This window comes from Manacus vitellinus, unplaced genomic scaffold, assembly GCF_001715985.3.
Source record: "Manacus vitellinus isolate BGI_N305 unplaced genomic scaffold, ASM171598v3 scaffold_6_pilon, whole genome shotgun sequence".
In the NCBI taxonomy this organism is placed as follows: Eukaryota; Metazoa; Chordata; class Aves; order Passeriformes; family Pipridae; genus Manacus; species Manacus vitellinus.
This window is the reverse complement of record NW_021940750.1, coordinates 27,974,374-27,988,446: the sequence shown is the minus strand read 5'-3', so window position 1 is coordinate 27,988,446 and position 14,073 is coordinate 27,974,374. Positions and strand designations below refer to the sequence as shown.

General features: G+C 45.9%; 1 protein-coding gene across 1 annotated transcript in view; it reads left to right on the top strand.

Moving 5' to 3' along the window:
* Positions 1-406: 406 nt before the first annotated feature.
* PRIMA1 (proline rich membrane anchor 1) overlaps positions 407-14,073 on the top strand; it is a 54,330-nt gene continuing 40,663 nt past the window's right edge. The window contains 3 exon segments of the mRNA XM_029964327.1: positions 407-424; positions 426-497; positions 6,749-6,899. Coding sequence (XP_029820187.1) covers positions 407-424; positions 426-497; positions 6,749-6,899 — 241 coding nt within the window.

The window sequence follows — 14,073 nt, the reverse complement described above, 5'->3', positions numbered from 1 at the left end:
GAGCGGAGCCGCGAGCTCAGCGTGAGCGGCCGGCCCGGGGAGCCCCCGGCAGCAGGCAGGCTGCGGCGGCTACGGCCAGAGCATCCCCGGTGGAGGGGGAGCCAGCGGGGCCGGCGGGGAGGGAGGTGGCAGGGCGGGGTGGAGGCGCGTCTCCCTGCTGAGAGAGCTGGGACTTGAAGAGCTCTTGGTTTTTTCCCGACCATCTCTTTCCGCCTCCCCACCCGCCCATCTCCCTGCCTCCCTCTCCCCCCTCCTTCCCTCCCGCCTTCCCTCCCTCCCCTCCAGAATAAAGGTTGGGACAGTCTCGCGCTCCGGCATGGGTGCGAGCCCAACGCCTCCTGGCGCCGGCTACGCTCCTGGCTCTCCCAGGTCGCCCGGAGCCGCGCCCCCGCACCGCCCAGGAGGGATGCTGCTCCGGCAGCTGCCTGGGGCTGCTCCGCTGCTGCTGGCCCTCGTGCTGCTCACTGTGCCTCCACCCGCTCTGGGGGTCCCTCCAGGTAGGGTCGTCCCTAGCCCGCTCGCGAGCCTGCGGGGCGAGGGGGGTGGCGGGCCGGGCCGGGCGGGGGCCCGAGCGGGGCGCGGGCAGAGCCGCCTCGCCCCCCCGCACTGCGGGAGGAGGCCCGTGGCGGCCCCCGATCGGGTGAGGCTGTTGCTCTCGGGGGCGCGGGCCCCGCTCGCTGGGCGCTGCGGGACGGCGAGTGTGCGGGACGGGCGGCCGGGGACAGCCCCGAAGCGCCGAACTCGGTCCGAGAGCGGTCGGTCCGAGCAGGATGGAGTTGACTTTCTTCGGCGCGCTGGCGGCCGGAGGGATGGAAAGCGCATTTTGCTGTAGGTGGCAAGATGCACGGAAAGAGGCAGTGGCGGAGCGGAGACCCGGCGGTCATGCCTTGCCGTGGGTTTTCGGTGTTGATTGCGAATTGAGGATTCTGTGGGTTAAGGGCTGAATCAGCTTTTGCCAACTCCGACACGGTGGTGTTTTGTGACCTTGATTGTAATGTGAGGTGACCAGCAAGAGAGACTGGGAGAAACTGGTATATAGTGAGGGAGAGCGCCTATCCAGTTTGGAGACTCAGAACAGCAGCAAAGCTCAAACTCAAATGCGTCACTTCGATATTTTAAAGTTTATTTATCATATATGTCTTCAGAGAAGTGATTGATGAGCCAGCCAAGTGCCGTTCAAGAACTGACCAATTACAGTTTCTTTCTTGGAGAAAATATAGTGGAGACTCCACATCTTTTACTCCCTGATCTAAACTTAGTGACTCCCAAGACATTAAAGAGAGATGTTGTTTGTTTTAGCATCTTGTCTCTTGCCATGAATGACAAAGAGGATTTGTGCTCCTTACGAATTAAAATGAACAGAAATACAACTAAAACAACCCAGTTCCCCTGTCATAGAAATCCCTGCCAGTGCTACCTTCCTGCTGTCCTGCTCAAGTATTCAGGTAGCTGAGCTTAAGTTAAAACTATAACTGCATTTTTCAGGGAAGCATAGTTGGGTGAAAAGAGATGCCTCGTGCAACCTCTCTCCTGTAGTCAGTCAGTCAATCAAATAGAAAAAAAAACAACTTGCATAAACATCTTTCTGGCAAACTAGTCAGATAATCTAAGATAATCTTTCAAAAATAATTATGTTTATAAAAATTGAAACAGGCTCTGAGAAATGCAAAAGCCAAGGAGCGCAAGCTTTCCTTGCTGTAATTTGGAAGTTTTGTTGTCCCATTCATCAACTGTACTTCTGCTATTGCCTGCTGTTCTGTCAAAGAGCAAGCAATAAAGCTGCTCAAGCTTTTGTCCAGTTCACCCAAAACTAGGCTTAATCTAGAGCTCCTATCAGCAGGTACCAATGGGAAGGGCAGGTGTGGAATGCTCACCTGCATGCCAGCCTTCCGTCCTTCCTGTGACTGAAACTCCTTCATCTTTGAACCCCTCCCATGACTCCCTTCCCCATGTTGAGTCATAATCCTTGCTGTTTATCTTCAAAGTCTCACAAGCCATGTTCTCCTTGACTAATTCTGTAATGTTGCATCGTGTCGCTCCCCTGCCCCTGCTCCATCTATAGCAGCCGTCATGTTTTCTCACGTCTCTTCTCCCAGCCCCTTTTCACCCATTCGTCTGTGCAATGACTTATGTGTGGCATTGCCTTCCCTCCCACCTCTTTGCATTCCCTCCCTAGGCCCTGCCTTGTGACACTTAAGGGAATCAGTCAGATGCTAATCAAAGGAGAAGCATTTATTTTATTAAAAGCAAAACCAAAACAAACCTCACAATTTTTTCTCATTAGCCTCATAGCCAGCTCTGTGACAAGAAGGATGGGATGATTCTGTCTGATGCTTTTGACATAATTTAAAAAACAGAGCAGTAAGGGTCATGATAAATAGCAGGGTCACATTTTTTCTGGTTTCATAAACATGGATCTGGATTAACTCTGATGTGAATTACACAGAGCTGTCCTGGGATTTATGCAGTGGTGTTGAGATCTCATCTCTGTAGACTGCTTCCAAGAAAGCAGTCTTGCTTTCTTTGTAGAAGACAAAGCTCTTGCTACATCAGGAGGCTTTTAGAGGTCCCTGTGCCTTTTCAGTCAACTGCAGTTTTCTTTTAAAGCTTTCCTCCTTTTACCTGATTAAAAAAGTCGCAAGAGGGCCACCCTCCAGGGAGTGTATTAATCCTGTTTTCCCATCCCACTCTGTAGAACATGCTCGTGGACTGCTGCAATCACATGGGACTCTGAAATACTAAAGAGCTCTGGCCACATGCAGGCAGCCCCCGATTGGGGTGAGCTGTTCCTCTACTTTATGTAAAGCAGGACTAGGACCACTCTTTCTAAAGGAGATTTTGCATTAAAGAGAAATATGCTACAGGTACAAACTTCAACAGAGACTGCAAAAAGAAACCACCAGTTACCACTTTCTGTTTGTTTTTCCCTGGACATTTGTGGATCAGATTTCATTTCCATAAATATTTTAAAACATTTGTCCTTTTTGCAAAACATGTTCGCATGAAATGCAAAAATCCATAAAGTCAAGTCTACATATTTTCAGAGCAGAGAAAAAAAAAATGCATCAGCTTGAAGTCCAGGCAACACGTCTAGACTGGCCAGCTGCTGAGTGTGTTTTAAGAAAGCCTCATGCCAAACAAACAACCAAGTTTAAGACAGGCCATGGCTTCTCCAGCACCCAGACAAATGGCTGGAAGGTGCAGAGGTAACAGCTAGGGAGCAAGCCCTGTGGGGTCCATTTCCAGAAGTGAACCCTTGCCAAGGCAACCTCTGTGCTACAAACTGCCTGGCAGCCTGTTGGGTTTCTAGTTACACATGAACCTGCAAAGGGCTTCCAAAGCCATTCTGGGACCATGAAAGTGTCCAGCAGAACAAGCAAGCAGTAAAGTTTGAGGCCAGATTCAATTAGCAGATCTGGCCAGAAAAAGATTAGGGTCTTTCAACATGCCTTTTTTCTCCTGCCACATGCTGTAAAAACTTACCTGGAATTTCAGACAGTAAGAAAGAAACATGAAGTATTATTTTATCATCTTTTGCCAGAGCAAGATTGCATATTTTCTAGTGATTTGTTCTGCTTACCTTTAGGAGACACAAGTAACAGCCTTCATTTCTTTCATAAGAAGACTAATAGACATCAACAGAGGGATTTTTTTTTCCTTGAAAAGGGTCCAAATGTTTTTCTTTTTTTCCTAATTCTATTTTGCTACTGTTATCTACTGTTTTATGTTACTGTTGCTATTCTGTCTTCCTGCAGCAGTCCTTGGCTATTTCTCTCCTCTTCGAGGCCCTCAACCTCTATTTGAGTCTTTCCTTTTCCTGCCAGATTTCAGCCAACTTACAAAATCTTTGTTATTGAAAACTAACCATCTAAGAGAAACCCCTGCAAGGTAATATCTGTGTTCCTACAGGTATCTTCTAACAATCAGACATTTTACTCAGTGACAAGAGAAGGGAAACAAATAGGTGATAAAGCCTCTGCTTTTAAATGTCAGTTCTTTCACGATTCTTTAAAAATGATCATACGGAATTTTGCTAAAGGTGCAGGCTCAGATACTGAGAGACAAAGGAACTTTTTTTTTTTTTCCCCAAAAGTAATATTTTCAAAGTAGACAGGACAAAGGAGTGACTGGTCATGTATAGGGTTAATATTGTCTGCAAAGTAATTGAGAAAATTATCCAATGGTTTCTGAGGACGCTCTATTACCAGGCTAGGGTAGGAGAGACTCCAGGGATTTAAAAGCAGTCAATAGCTCTAAAAAAAAGACAGAGCAAGCTTTTGGTTCATGTTCATATTAGGTTAGAGCAATAAGTCAATGTAGCTTTGCCATACCAGTACTGTCTTCAGACTTACATACACAAAGCTGCTTCTGGTTTGCAAACAAAGCTGGCTCCAAGTCTGCTCAATGTTATTCTGCCCTGTGTCTATCTTCTCCCATCACACTGGCTCATGTGAGACTGTAGTGAGCTCATAGGATTCAACAACAAAGGATCTAGTTAGGGGACAGTAGTTATAGCTAGGAGTTAATAGTTGCTTCCTGATCAGTTGCTGGGACCAGTGGAGAGATGGTACCCCACCTCCTTCCATCAGCACAGTAAGCATTGTCACACCCATTCAACAAGGTATACCACAGCCACTGCATGGAGTGGATGCTTTTCTCATGGGGCTCTTCTTGGGAGCGTGCCTAGCACCCCAACACCACGTGTGAACAGTGTTGAAAGAGCTGAGGCAGTATGGAGGATATTCTGCTGCCTGGGATCACTTACTTTAAAAATAAATAAACCTGCTTAGCAGACAGATTTATTACCAGTCATGAGGGATTATGCAGCCGAGTCACTTTGATTCATTAGGCCGTTCAGAGAGTTTGTGTAAGTTCCTGGAAGCTGTCTGAGATGGTCTTTAACCGTCCTCTTACTGTTACCTGATGGTGAAGGGGAAACTTGGAAAGCACTTGTGCTGAATTTGTTTTTCCCTATGTTTGGTAATAGATTTCGACAAGCTGTTTAAAGAACTGAGCCTTCTGCCTTATGCTGTGCTGAGCTGTCCTTCCGACTCAGCTACATGTAGACTTTTCTATTCTTTCCTCCTTCCCTCCCTATAATATTTAATCAACAAAGCCCTACCTCCATTTCCCTGAGGCCAGAGTAATGCGTCTTTCTGCATTTAGAAACCTCCTACGCATGTGAACGTGTCCTTTGTGCAGTGATGTTGTTTTAATTAGCCACATCTCTCTTTTTGGCCAGAAATATAAAATGACTGTGCACAGCTTTTCTGCAGCCAAGAGGCAGTGCAACCCCCTTGGTGCCCAGCTGGGGGGAGTGGGAGAGGTGCCTAGCCTGGGGGTTAGGGTTGAAAAGGCAGAGGAGGCAGACTGTGTCCGGAGCTGGCAGGGAAGGGAAGCAAAGCTTGGACGGGAGAGAGAAGCGGGGAGAAGGCAACCCTGGCTGACCCTGAGGATAGGCAGAGAGGCAGAAGAAGCATGCCTAAAAGAAATCAGAAAGCATGGCATGAGACATCCTCTTTGTAATGACCAACATGTTGTGGAAAAACCCTGATTACAGAGGATGATGTTAGGCCAAAACTATTAGGAAAATAACCCGTCTGAGACCAAACTGCACGAGGCAATAGCTGAATGCTAGTGTAACTGTCCTTAGCTTCAGCAAGACACAAGTCTGTCCCAGGTGGTCTCCTGATACTTACATTCAAAATGCTTGTTAGATAACATGCTTATTAATCTTTTACACTTTACTTTGTCTCCTTAAAATTGTATCCAGTATTTTCCATCTGAGTATAAGTCATTCAGAAAGAGCTGGCTTAGAGACCTTTGAAGTTAATATGTCTCAGAAGCTTCTGTGATGCTCAGCAAATTTCCTTTTCATTAGGGACTGACTCCATTTTGTAGCATTATAATAGGAATTTTAATGAATATTCCTTAAATCATTAGTTATGTAAATACTGCTGATGAAAAGACAAATTTGCTGTTCATAAGTGGTCCTTGTCATGACTAGATCAAGCTATTGAATATATCATATACCAGTACTGGCTAAATCATTGTCCATTGCCAATCGATGCCCATACTTGGGTTCTGCAGTGCCTCATCTTCAGTTTTATTAGCCAACACTGCATGTTACACAGGTTACAATGTGGCATTTCCATTTTAACTGTGTCATTGCTGTGGTCTACAGATGAGTAAAATATGTGTTCGCTCTCCTCTTGGTGGGAAGTGAAACACCCTGTGAAATGCTCTCTCAACTTCAAAGTGATGCTGGCAAAGCAAAGCAGAGATGTCCTCTGGCTTTCAGTTCTGCCATAAGGAAAATGAACATAATCCTGACCCTAACTGTCTTGTAATTTTTATTAGCTCTCTTTGGCTTGCAGCAATGACCCTGTGAATAATGCATGCTGCTAGATGGCTTTCCTAAGGAAAGAAGGCTTACGCAATCATATTGTCTGCCACTGCCTGCCTTCTCCTTACTCCATAATAACTCAAAAACAGCTGGCCAATTTCAACCAAATTTGACAGAGGCAAAAGGAGTCTTGAAGATATTGTATTAAGTAAAAAACTAAAAGATAAAAAACGGGAACCACATAGGGAATAGACACTCTTGTAGTCACCTTAATGAGGAACGTGAGCTCAGTTCTCCCTACAGGTCTGAGGTGCCACTCGGATACTCAAGTCTAAGAAACACATTCATGGAAAATCAGTTGTCACTGTTTTGCTGCTCATGCAATGACTTGTTTCTTCACAGATCACTCAGGGTGAGCCCCAGAAGTCATGCTCCAAGCCTGTAGCAGAGAAAGTTACAGAGAGCTGCCAGGAAATTTGCCAGTGCAGGCCACCTCCACTGTTACCACCGCCTCCTCCACCTCCACCGCCCCCAAGGTTGCTGGCGGTGCCGAGTAAGTAGCCACTGGTACAGTTGTGGTGCACTGAAGGAGGGCAAAGCGACGGGGACACCTGGACAGACAGAAGGAGAAAGGATGTGGGAGAGGGCACAGCTAGCTTGTTTGTCATTTTCCACTTAGCAAATGGAGGAAGAAGTGTTCTCAGTAGAGATGGAGATCTGTTTTCTGATCAATGAATGATGCTTAGCTTTTGGAGGAAAGCCAGACAAGTTCCCTCCTATCATTGTATTATATATGATTCCCTAGTTTTAAATGGTTTCCTAATCCCCTAGCCCTGGGAAATGCTTTCCTACGGAGACTTAGCGCTGTGCTGACCTTTGAGTTGCATGAACTCCTTTTACGCCAGGTACGCGGCTTGACAGTCTGGATACTCCAAGGGAAATTAATTACGGCTGTTACAAAAATCAGAGGCATGTCAGAAGTCAGTGGCAATTGAGCAGTTTTCCCACTAATGCACATACAGGCTAAGACTCATCTATTTCTCTTCATAAAAATCAATGCTCCCCATCTTTATCCGAGTTCCTCCTAATTTCCAGCCATGCGTCCCCATGTCCAGCACACTTGGTGCCTTCAGCTCTGCCAGCTCCCTTCCACATCAGTGGTCCTGTGATCCCTGATGCACAGATCATTTCTGGAGAGTGATAGCTGTGCTGGTGGTCCCCCAGAGGCAGTCCCTGTGCAGTGGGACAGACCTCACCAGTGCTATGTGCGCTCACTGGGTGCAGAGACATGGACTAGGTCCCAGGTATTTGGTATTCCAGCAAATCTCCTTAATGTTTATGCATTTTCACAAATTCATCTCTCCCTATAAGGCTGCCTATTAATTCATCTCCCTGCTTATATAAACTCTCCTGGGAGCAACGTTGCAAAGTATATCTAGTGTCCTCAGCACTTCCCTCAAGGAAAAATAAATCATTAGGTATCATCATTGGGCTGTTTGTCTTTATCAGTGCCGTCTCCAGATGTGCAGAAGACACGAAGTCTTCTGCACAGCTTTTAGTCAGACGGAGGACAGGCAGAATTTTTCAGTGTCTTTTCTGCCAGGAGCATGATTTGTACTTGTGCTACACTGCAGAAAATTAAGGCAAAGGCAGAGAAAAACCAACAGGGAAACACTTGGGAAAGAAAGTACAAAGACAGCTGGGAAAGGAGAGAGGGATGTTTTTTATAGCAGAAAAAATCTCTTTCAATGTTCAGGAAAATGTCATGGACAGTAATATTGAAAATTACCTTGATCTTTGTATCACAGGCAGAAAATTACGTACTTTGCCACTCTGTTTTCTTATACTTGGGGCACCCTGTGTCCCTGAGGGAGACAAGATGTGGCATTGGCACAGGGACCAGCCCTGCTGTCCAGCTGCAGTGGGAAGGGGGGACTGGTGCCAGGCTGCTTCCCCTCCCTGGGCTGCCATCAGGCAGCTGCTTTGAGTGCATGGATTTGGCTCCTGTGAAGTGGGAAGGAAGTCATGTCAGAAAAAAAGAAGTCTGTCACACATTGCAAAAAGATGAACAAGAATTCAAATGGGCCTGTGACTGGGATAGCCTGATGCTTACTCAGGCTGGATTGCCAGGTGCTAACCCAGTTTTAAAAATGAGCTATATATATCCAGATGACTAATATTTAAGCAAGTGACTTCATTTCAAATACAATGAAAAAAATAGATTACACATTTCTTTCACCAGTAAGCTTTAGAGTAGCAATCAAGTGCCTCATCTTGAAAGATGCTTTCATTATTATCAGCTGTCTAGGCACTGTGATTTAGCCCATGTGTACAGCAATCCTCATCCTTGTGATAAGGAACAAGCCTAGTGGTTAAATATTGATGTTATAGATACTGCTTTTAAAATGGTATTCAGAGAAGAAGGCACTAAAAAGCCAAAACGAGCTATTGTGAAGTGGTTGAAGCTAGACTTGCACTTTGCACTTTCTAAGTGATTGAAGTTTAGCATTGGAAAGACCTTAGCAAAAAAGCAGCAGCCTGGGAGCTGCAAGATTTTTACCTTTACAAGGTACAGTGTCTGCCCCACGAGGCACTCCATAAAGATGCTGGCATTGCTCTCAGAGGTTTGTGAGGCACAAAAGGCTGCAGTCTGCTAGGTACTGTCCTTAAAAGCTCTCTCAGCAATCAAACTGAATCTTGCTGGAGGTTTAGATCAACTCTAAAACAGCTGCTGTGGTTTGGGCTGGATGATTAAAGCCAGTACATACAAAATTCCTGTCTATCCAATAACTAAAGACAGTTCAGTTACCTGCTAAATGAAGCCATCTAGTGCTCTTTGACAGCTGCTGCTGTGGAAAAGCAGGGGATCCTCTATGTGTCCTCTTTATTAGTCCCACCTGAATGTTTTGCAGCCCTCCTTGGTTGTATGGGATAGCACTGGGTAACTGTTTGTGAGCAGCTGAGTCATTCTCTGAAAGGTTATTATTGTTCTTGAGGACAACTGAGGACTTTCAGGAACAGTTACAGAATCACAGAATATGCTGAATTGGAAAGGACCCACAAGGACCATCAAGTCCAACTCCTGACCCTGCACAGGACTATCCCCAAGAGTCACACCATGTGCCTGAGTGTATCATCCAAATGCTTCTTGAACTCTGTCAGGCTTGGTGCTGTCACCACTTCCCTGAGGAACTCATTCCAGCATCCAACCACCCTTCTTCTATGTGAAGAACCTCTTTCTAATATCCAGCCTAAACCTCTGCTGACACAACTTCAGTCCATTCCCTTGAGTTCTGTCACAGGTCACCACAGAGAACAGATCAATGTCTGCCCCCCCTCTTCCCCTCATGAGGAAGTTGTAGACTACAATGAGATCTCTCCTCAGTCTCCTCTTCTGCATGCTGAACAGACCAAGTGACCTCAGCCACTCCTCATACAGCTTCCCCTTAAGGCCCTTCATCGTCTTCGTTGCCCTCCTTTGGACACTCTCCAATGGCTTAATATCTTTCTTATATTGTGGTGCCCAAAACTGCCCCAATATTCAAGGTGAGGCCACCCCAGTGCAGAACAGAGCGGGACAATCCCCTCCCTTGACCGACTGGAGATGCTTTGCCTGATGCCCCCCCAGGACACGGTTGGGCCCCCTGGCTGCCAGGGCACTGCTGACTCATATTCAACTTGCCATCAACCAGGACCCCCAGGTCCCTTTCAGTGGCACTGCTTTCCAGCATCTCATTCCCCAGTCTGTCTGTACATCCAGGGTTGCCCCATCTCAGGTGCAGAATCCAGCACTTTCCCTTGTTGAACTTCAAATGCTTGATGATTGCCCAGTCCTGTAATTTGTCGAGGTCTCTCTGCAGGGCCTCCCTGCCTTGGAGGGAGTCAACAGCTCCTCCGAGTTTTGTGTCATCTGCAAACTTGCTTAGTGTCCCTTCCAGTCCTGCGTTGAAGTAATTTATGAAGATGTTGAAGAGCACAAGGCCTAAGATGGAGCCCTGTGGAACCCCACTAGTGACAGGTCACCAGTCTGATGTTTCCCCATTCACTATTACCTTCTGTGCTCCACCTGTGAGCCAATTGCTCACCCATCACATGGTGTGCTTATCCAGCTGTGTGCTGGACATTTGTCCAGAAGGATCCTGTGAGAGACAGTATCAAAAGCTTTACTGAAATCCAAAAATATTACATCAACTGGCAGTGCATTAAGCATCCCTTTAGACATTTTGATATCGACAGGTTGATCCAGCAACAAATCATTAGCTCTGTTTCCTGCAGATAGATTTGTACAAAATCTATTACATGTTGTGAATTCCATAATTCATATATAACTGGCAAATGTTGTGTTTACTCTGAGTGGAAATAAGCTAATTCCCTCTGCAGAAAATTATTAGAATTACACACAGCTTAGCAGGCAGTCTAAAACCTCGAGCAGTGTTAGGAACACCAGCTTTCCAGGCTTTAGGAGACACCTCCCTGTTACAGTTGTGTATTTACAGCAGGAATGTGTGGGTGTTCAGGAAGGACATCAGCTGTGCTGCCCCCTGTGGATGCTGGTTCTCTCAGTTTTGCTGGGTGAGCCTTATCTTTTTCTGCAAAGTGGGGCCTATGGAGGATTTAAGTTTTTGGTTTCCTGAGCTTCATTCCAGATGCAGTTTGTTGGCAGCACATTGAGATATTGCTGTCTTGTTTGGTATGTATACCTTGCTGAGGTTCTTCAAGGAAAGGGGCTCCAGCCCATGTTAGAAGAAAGTAGGATGGTGGGGACTGTGTGATGAAGTGGTGAGGACCGTCAGGAGACGTGGTCTCGGAGCCGATTGAGGTTCCTCCAGACAGTCTGGCATATTGATGTTTCCGGAGTAAGTCCCCTTATGCAAGCAGCAGCCTGCACTTTAACCCATGCCTAGAAAACTGCTCATTGATAAAGTGAAGGGAAAGCTCATGAGGCTCTGAGGGGCCTAAGGCCAACTAAGCTTAGATGCTGACAGCAAAGGAAGGAGGAACTTTCAGTGAGTATGCACCCTCAATAAGGCTCTGGTGACCTGAAGGAGATAGAGATGCTCAGAACCTGGCCTTTAATTAACTGTGTCTTTTTTCCCCCCGATCTGCTTTCCTCTTTGCCTCTGGATTTCAGCCAGGACTAAGACAAGGTGGATGGAGTACTTGTTTAGGCAGCATTTCCAACCTGCCTTCATGGACCCATGAGATTAAGCTAGTTCAAATGATGTTGACCCTTAAAAATCTAAGAAACTGCTGTTGTCAACCCTTAAATACTCTGTGAGCATGCAGGTTTCTCCAGGGGCATTGCAAAGAAGAAAGGACTTTGTTTGAAAATAAAAGGCAGGTTTTCAAAACAGGAAAGGGTTAGAGCTGCAGTCAGTATCAGTTTTAGACTGTGTAAGGTCTGAGGAAAAAACCATTTCAGAAAGTACTTCTTTAAAATGGTACAAGGAAGAGAAAGGATGTTCTACATGAACTCCTCACCTGCTGGTGAGCAACATTTGCTGTCTCTGCTCTACCTGTCTCCTGAACTGTGTGAGGAGTCCACAGTACTGCCATCTGCTCTCTGTATGATGGAAGGGTTCAGTCAAATATTGCTTCAGTCAGAATTTAGAGGATGAAGCTTAAGCCGAGTCTGGATACATGAACCATGTTGTATGCTTGCACACAGGTACACAGTGAAGTCTTTACATCTCTTGACCTCAGTGACAGTTTGTCCTGAGCTGACAGTTGAGATCAAGCATGATCACGTCAGTGCAAAGCCAGAGTGAATGACATCACTGCAGAAGACTCTAATCTCCATGCAGTAATTGTATAATTCTGTTTTTAAGGTGAAATCCTTTCCTTTATCTTCAGAGATAGAGCATCTAATTAACTAATTATTTGGACTGACGAAAATGCCAAAATAAAAATGACAAACTCCAGGAAGGCTGAAACCTTTTGGCAACTATATAAGCTCAGATGTACAGCTTGATTTCAGAAAGTGTGCAGGGTCCCTTCAGTGCAAGTAGGAAAGCTAAGGACATTCAGATCTTTTGGGACAGATGATAGAATCATGGAATGGATCATATTAAAAGGGACCTTGAAGACCATCTAATTCCACCCCTCTGCCACAGTCAAGGACACTTTCACTAGACTGGGTTGCTCAAAACTGCATCCAACCTGGCCTTGCACACTTCCAGGAATGGGGCATCCAGAACTTCTCTGGGCAACCTATTCCAATGCCTCACCACCTTCACAGTAAAAAATTTCTTCTCAATACCTGATCTAAATTTATGCTCTTTCCATTTAAATCTGTTATCCTTTATCCTTATTCCTACATGCCCTTGTAAAATACCCGTCTCCAGATTTCTTGTAGACTCCATTCAGGTACTGGAAGGTGCTACAACATCTCCTGAAGCCTTCTCCAATCCTCTCAGGAACAACCCCAACTCTCTCAGCCTGTCTTTGTAGAATAGGTGATCCAGCCCTCTGATCATCTTCATGCCCCTCCTCTAGACTCACTCCAAGAGATTCACATTCTCCTTATGTTGGGCACCCCAGAGCTGATCACTGTTCTGCAGGTGGAGTCTCATGAGAGTGGGGTAGAGGGAAGAATCAGCTTCCTCAATATGATGGTCATGCTTATATTCATGCAGCCCAGGACATGGCTGGATTTCTGGGCTGCAAGCTCACACTGTTTCTTGTTCAGCAACATCCCCAAATCTTCCACCTCAGGGCTGCTCTCAATCCAGTCTCCACCCAGCCTATATTTGTGCTTGGTATTGCCCTGATCTGGGTGCCAGACCTTGTTGAACTTCACAAGGTTTTCACGGGCCCACCTCTCAAGCTTGTCAAGGTCCCTCTGGATGGCATCCGTTCCCTCCAGTGTGTTGACTGCATGACACATCTTGGTGTTGCTGGCAAACTTGCTGAGGGTGCACTCAATCCCACTATCCATGATGCTGACACAGATGTTAAACAGCACTGGTCCTAATAGTGACCCCTGAAGAACTGCACTGAAGGAGATATTTGGACACACCTGAGGAGCCTTGGGTTGATTTCTCCCAAGTGCTGATGTCCAAGGGAATTGTTAGCAAACAGACAGGGCTGGGTTTGTTTTATAATATGGGGAAGACATTTTTCTCCATGCTTCATACAACATAGTGACTACCAAAACTGAACAGCAGAGAGAGAACTACAGTAGCCCCCAAATGGCCAGGGCCACATCATCTCCTACATGAAGACATTTGTGGTAGTGACTGCTACTGTGAGAGCAAGTCTGGTCTAGACAGTGACTGTTTTTAAATGCAAACAGTATGCTGAAACAGGGAAGCCCTTCCAGTTTTGGTAACACAGCTGTCATACTCTGAATTGCAGTCTTCTGTGAGAACATTGTTCATAATTTACAAAGCAAAACCAAAATTCAATTCTTGTCTTCTCCCACATACACTTTCATGTTACTGGAGGAATGTGACTCTCAGAATTGGCAGTAGGATTTTGAGGCTCTCAAATCTAATTTGAAATCCAACCCCGCAGCCTGGAGTCATAGATGATGGCACATATAGATTCCAGTCCAGGTCTCCATCATGTTGTTTTCACATCACAGACACTCCGATCTCTCTTAGCACAGTGAACCAAATAATTAAGCGTCCAAGACTGGATTTAAGCAGAATTCACTCACCTAAATCAGAAATGCAGTGATTGGATTTTCTGCCTCAAGTAGCTGGCACCTCTGATTTTATCACTGA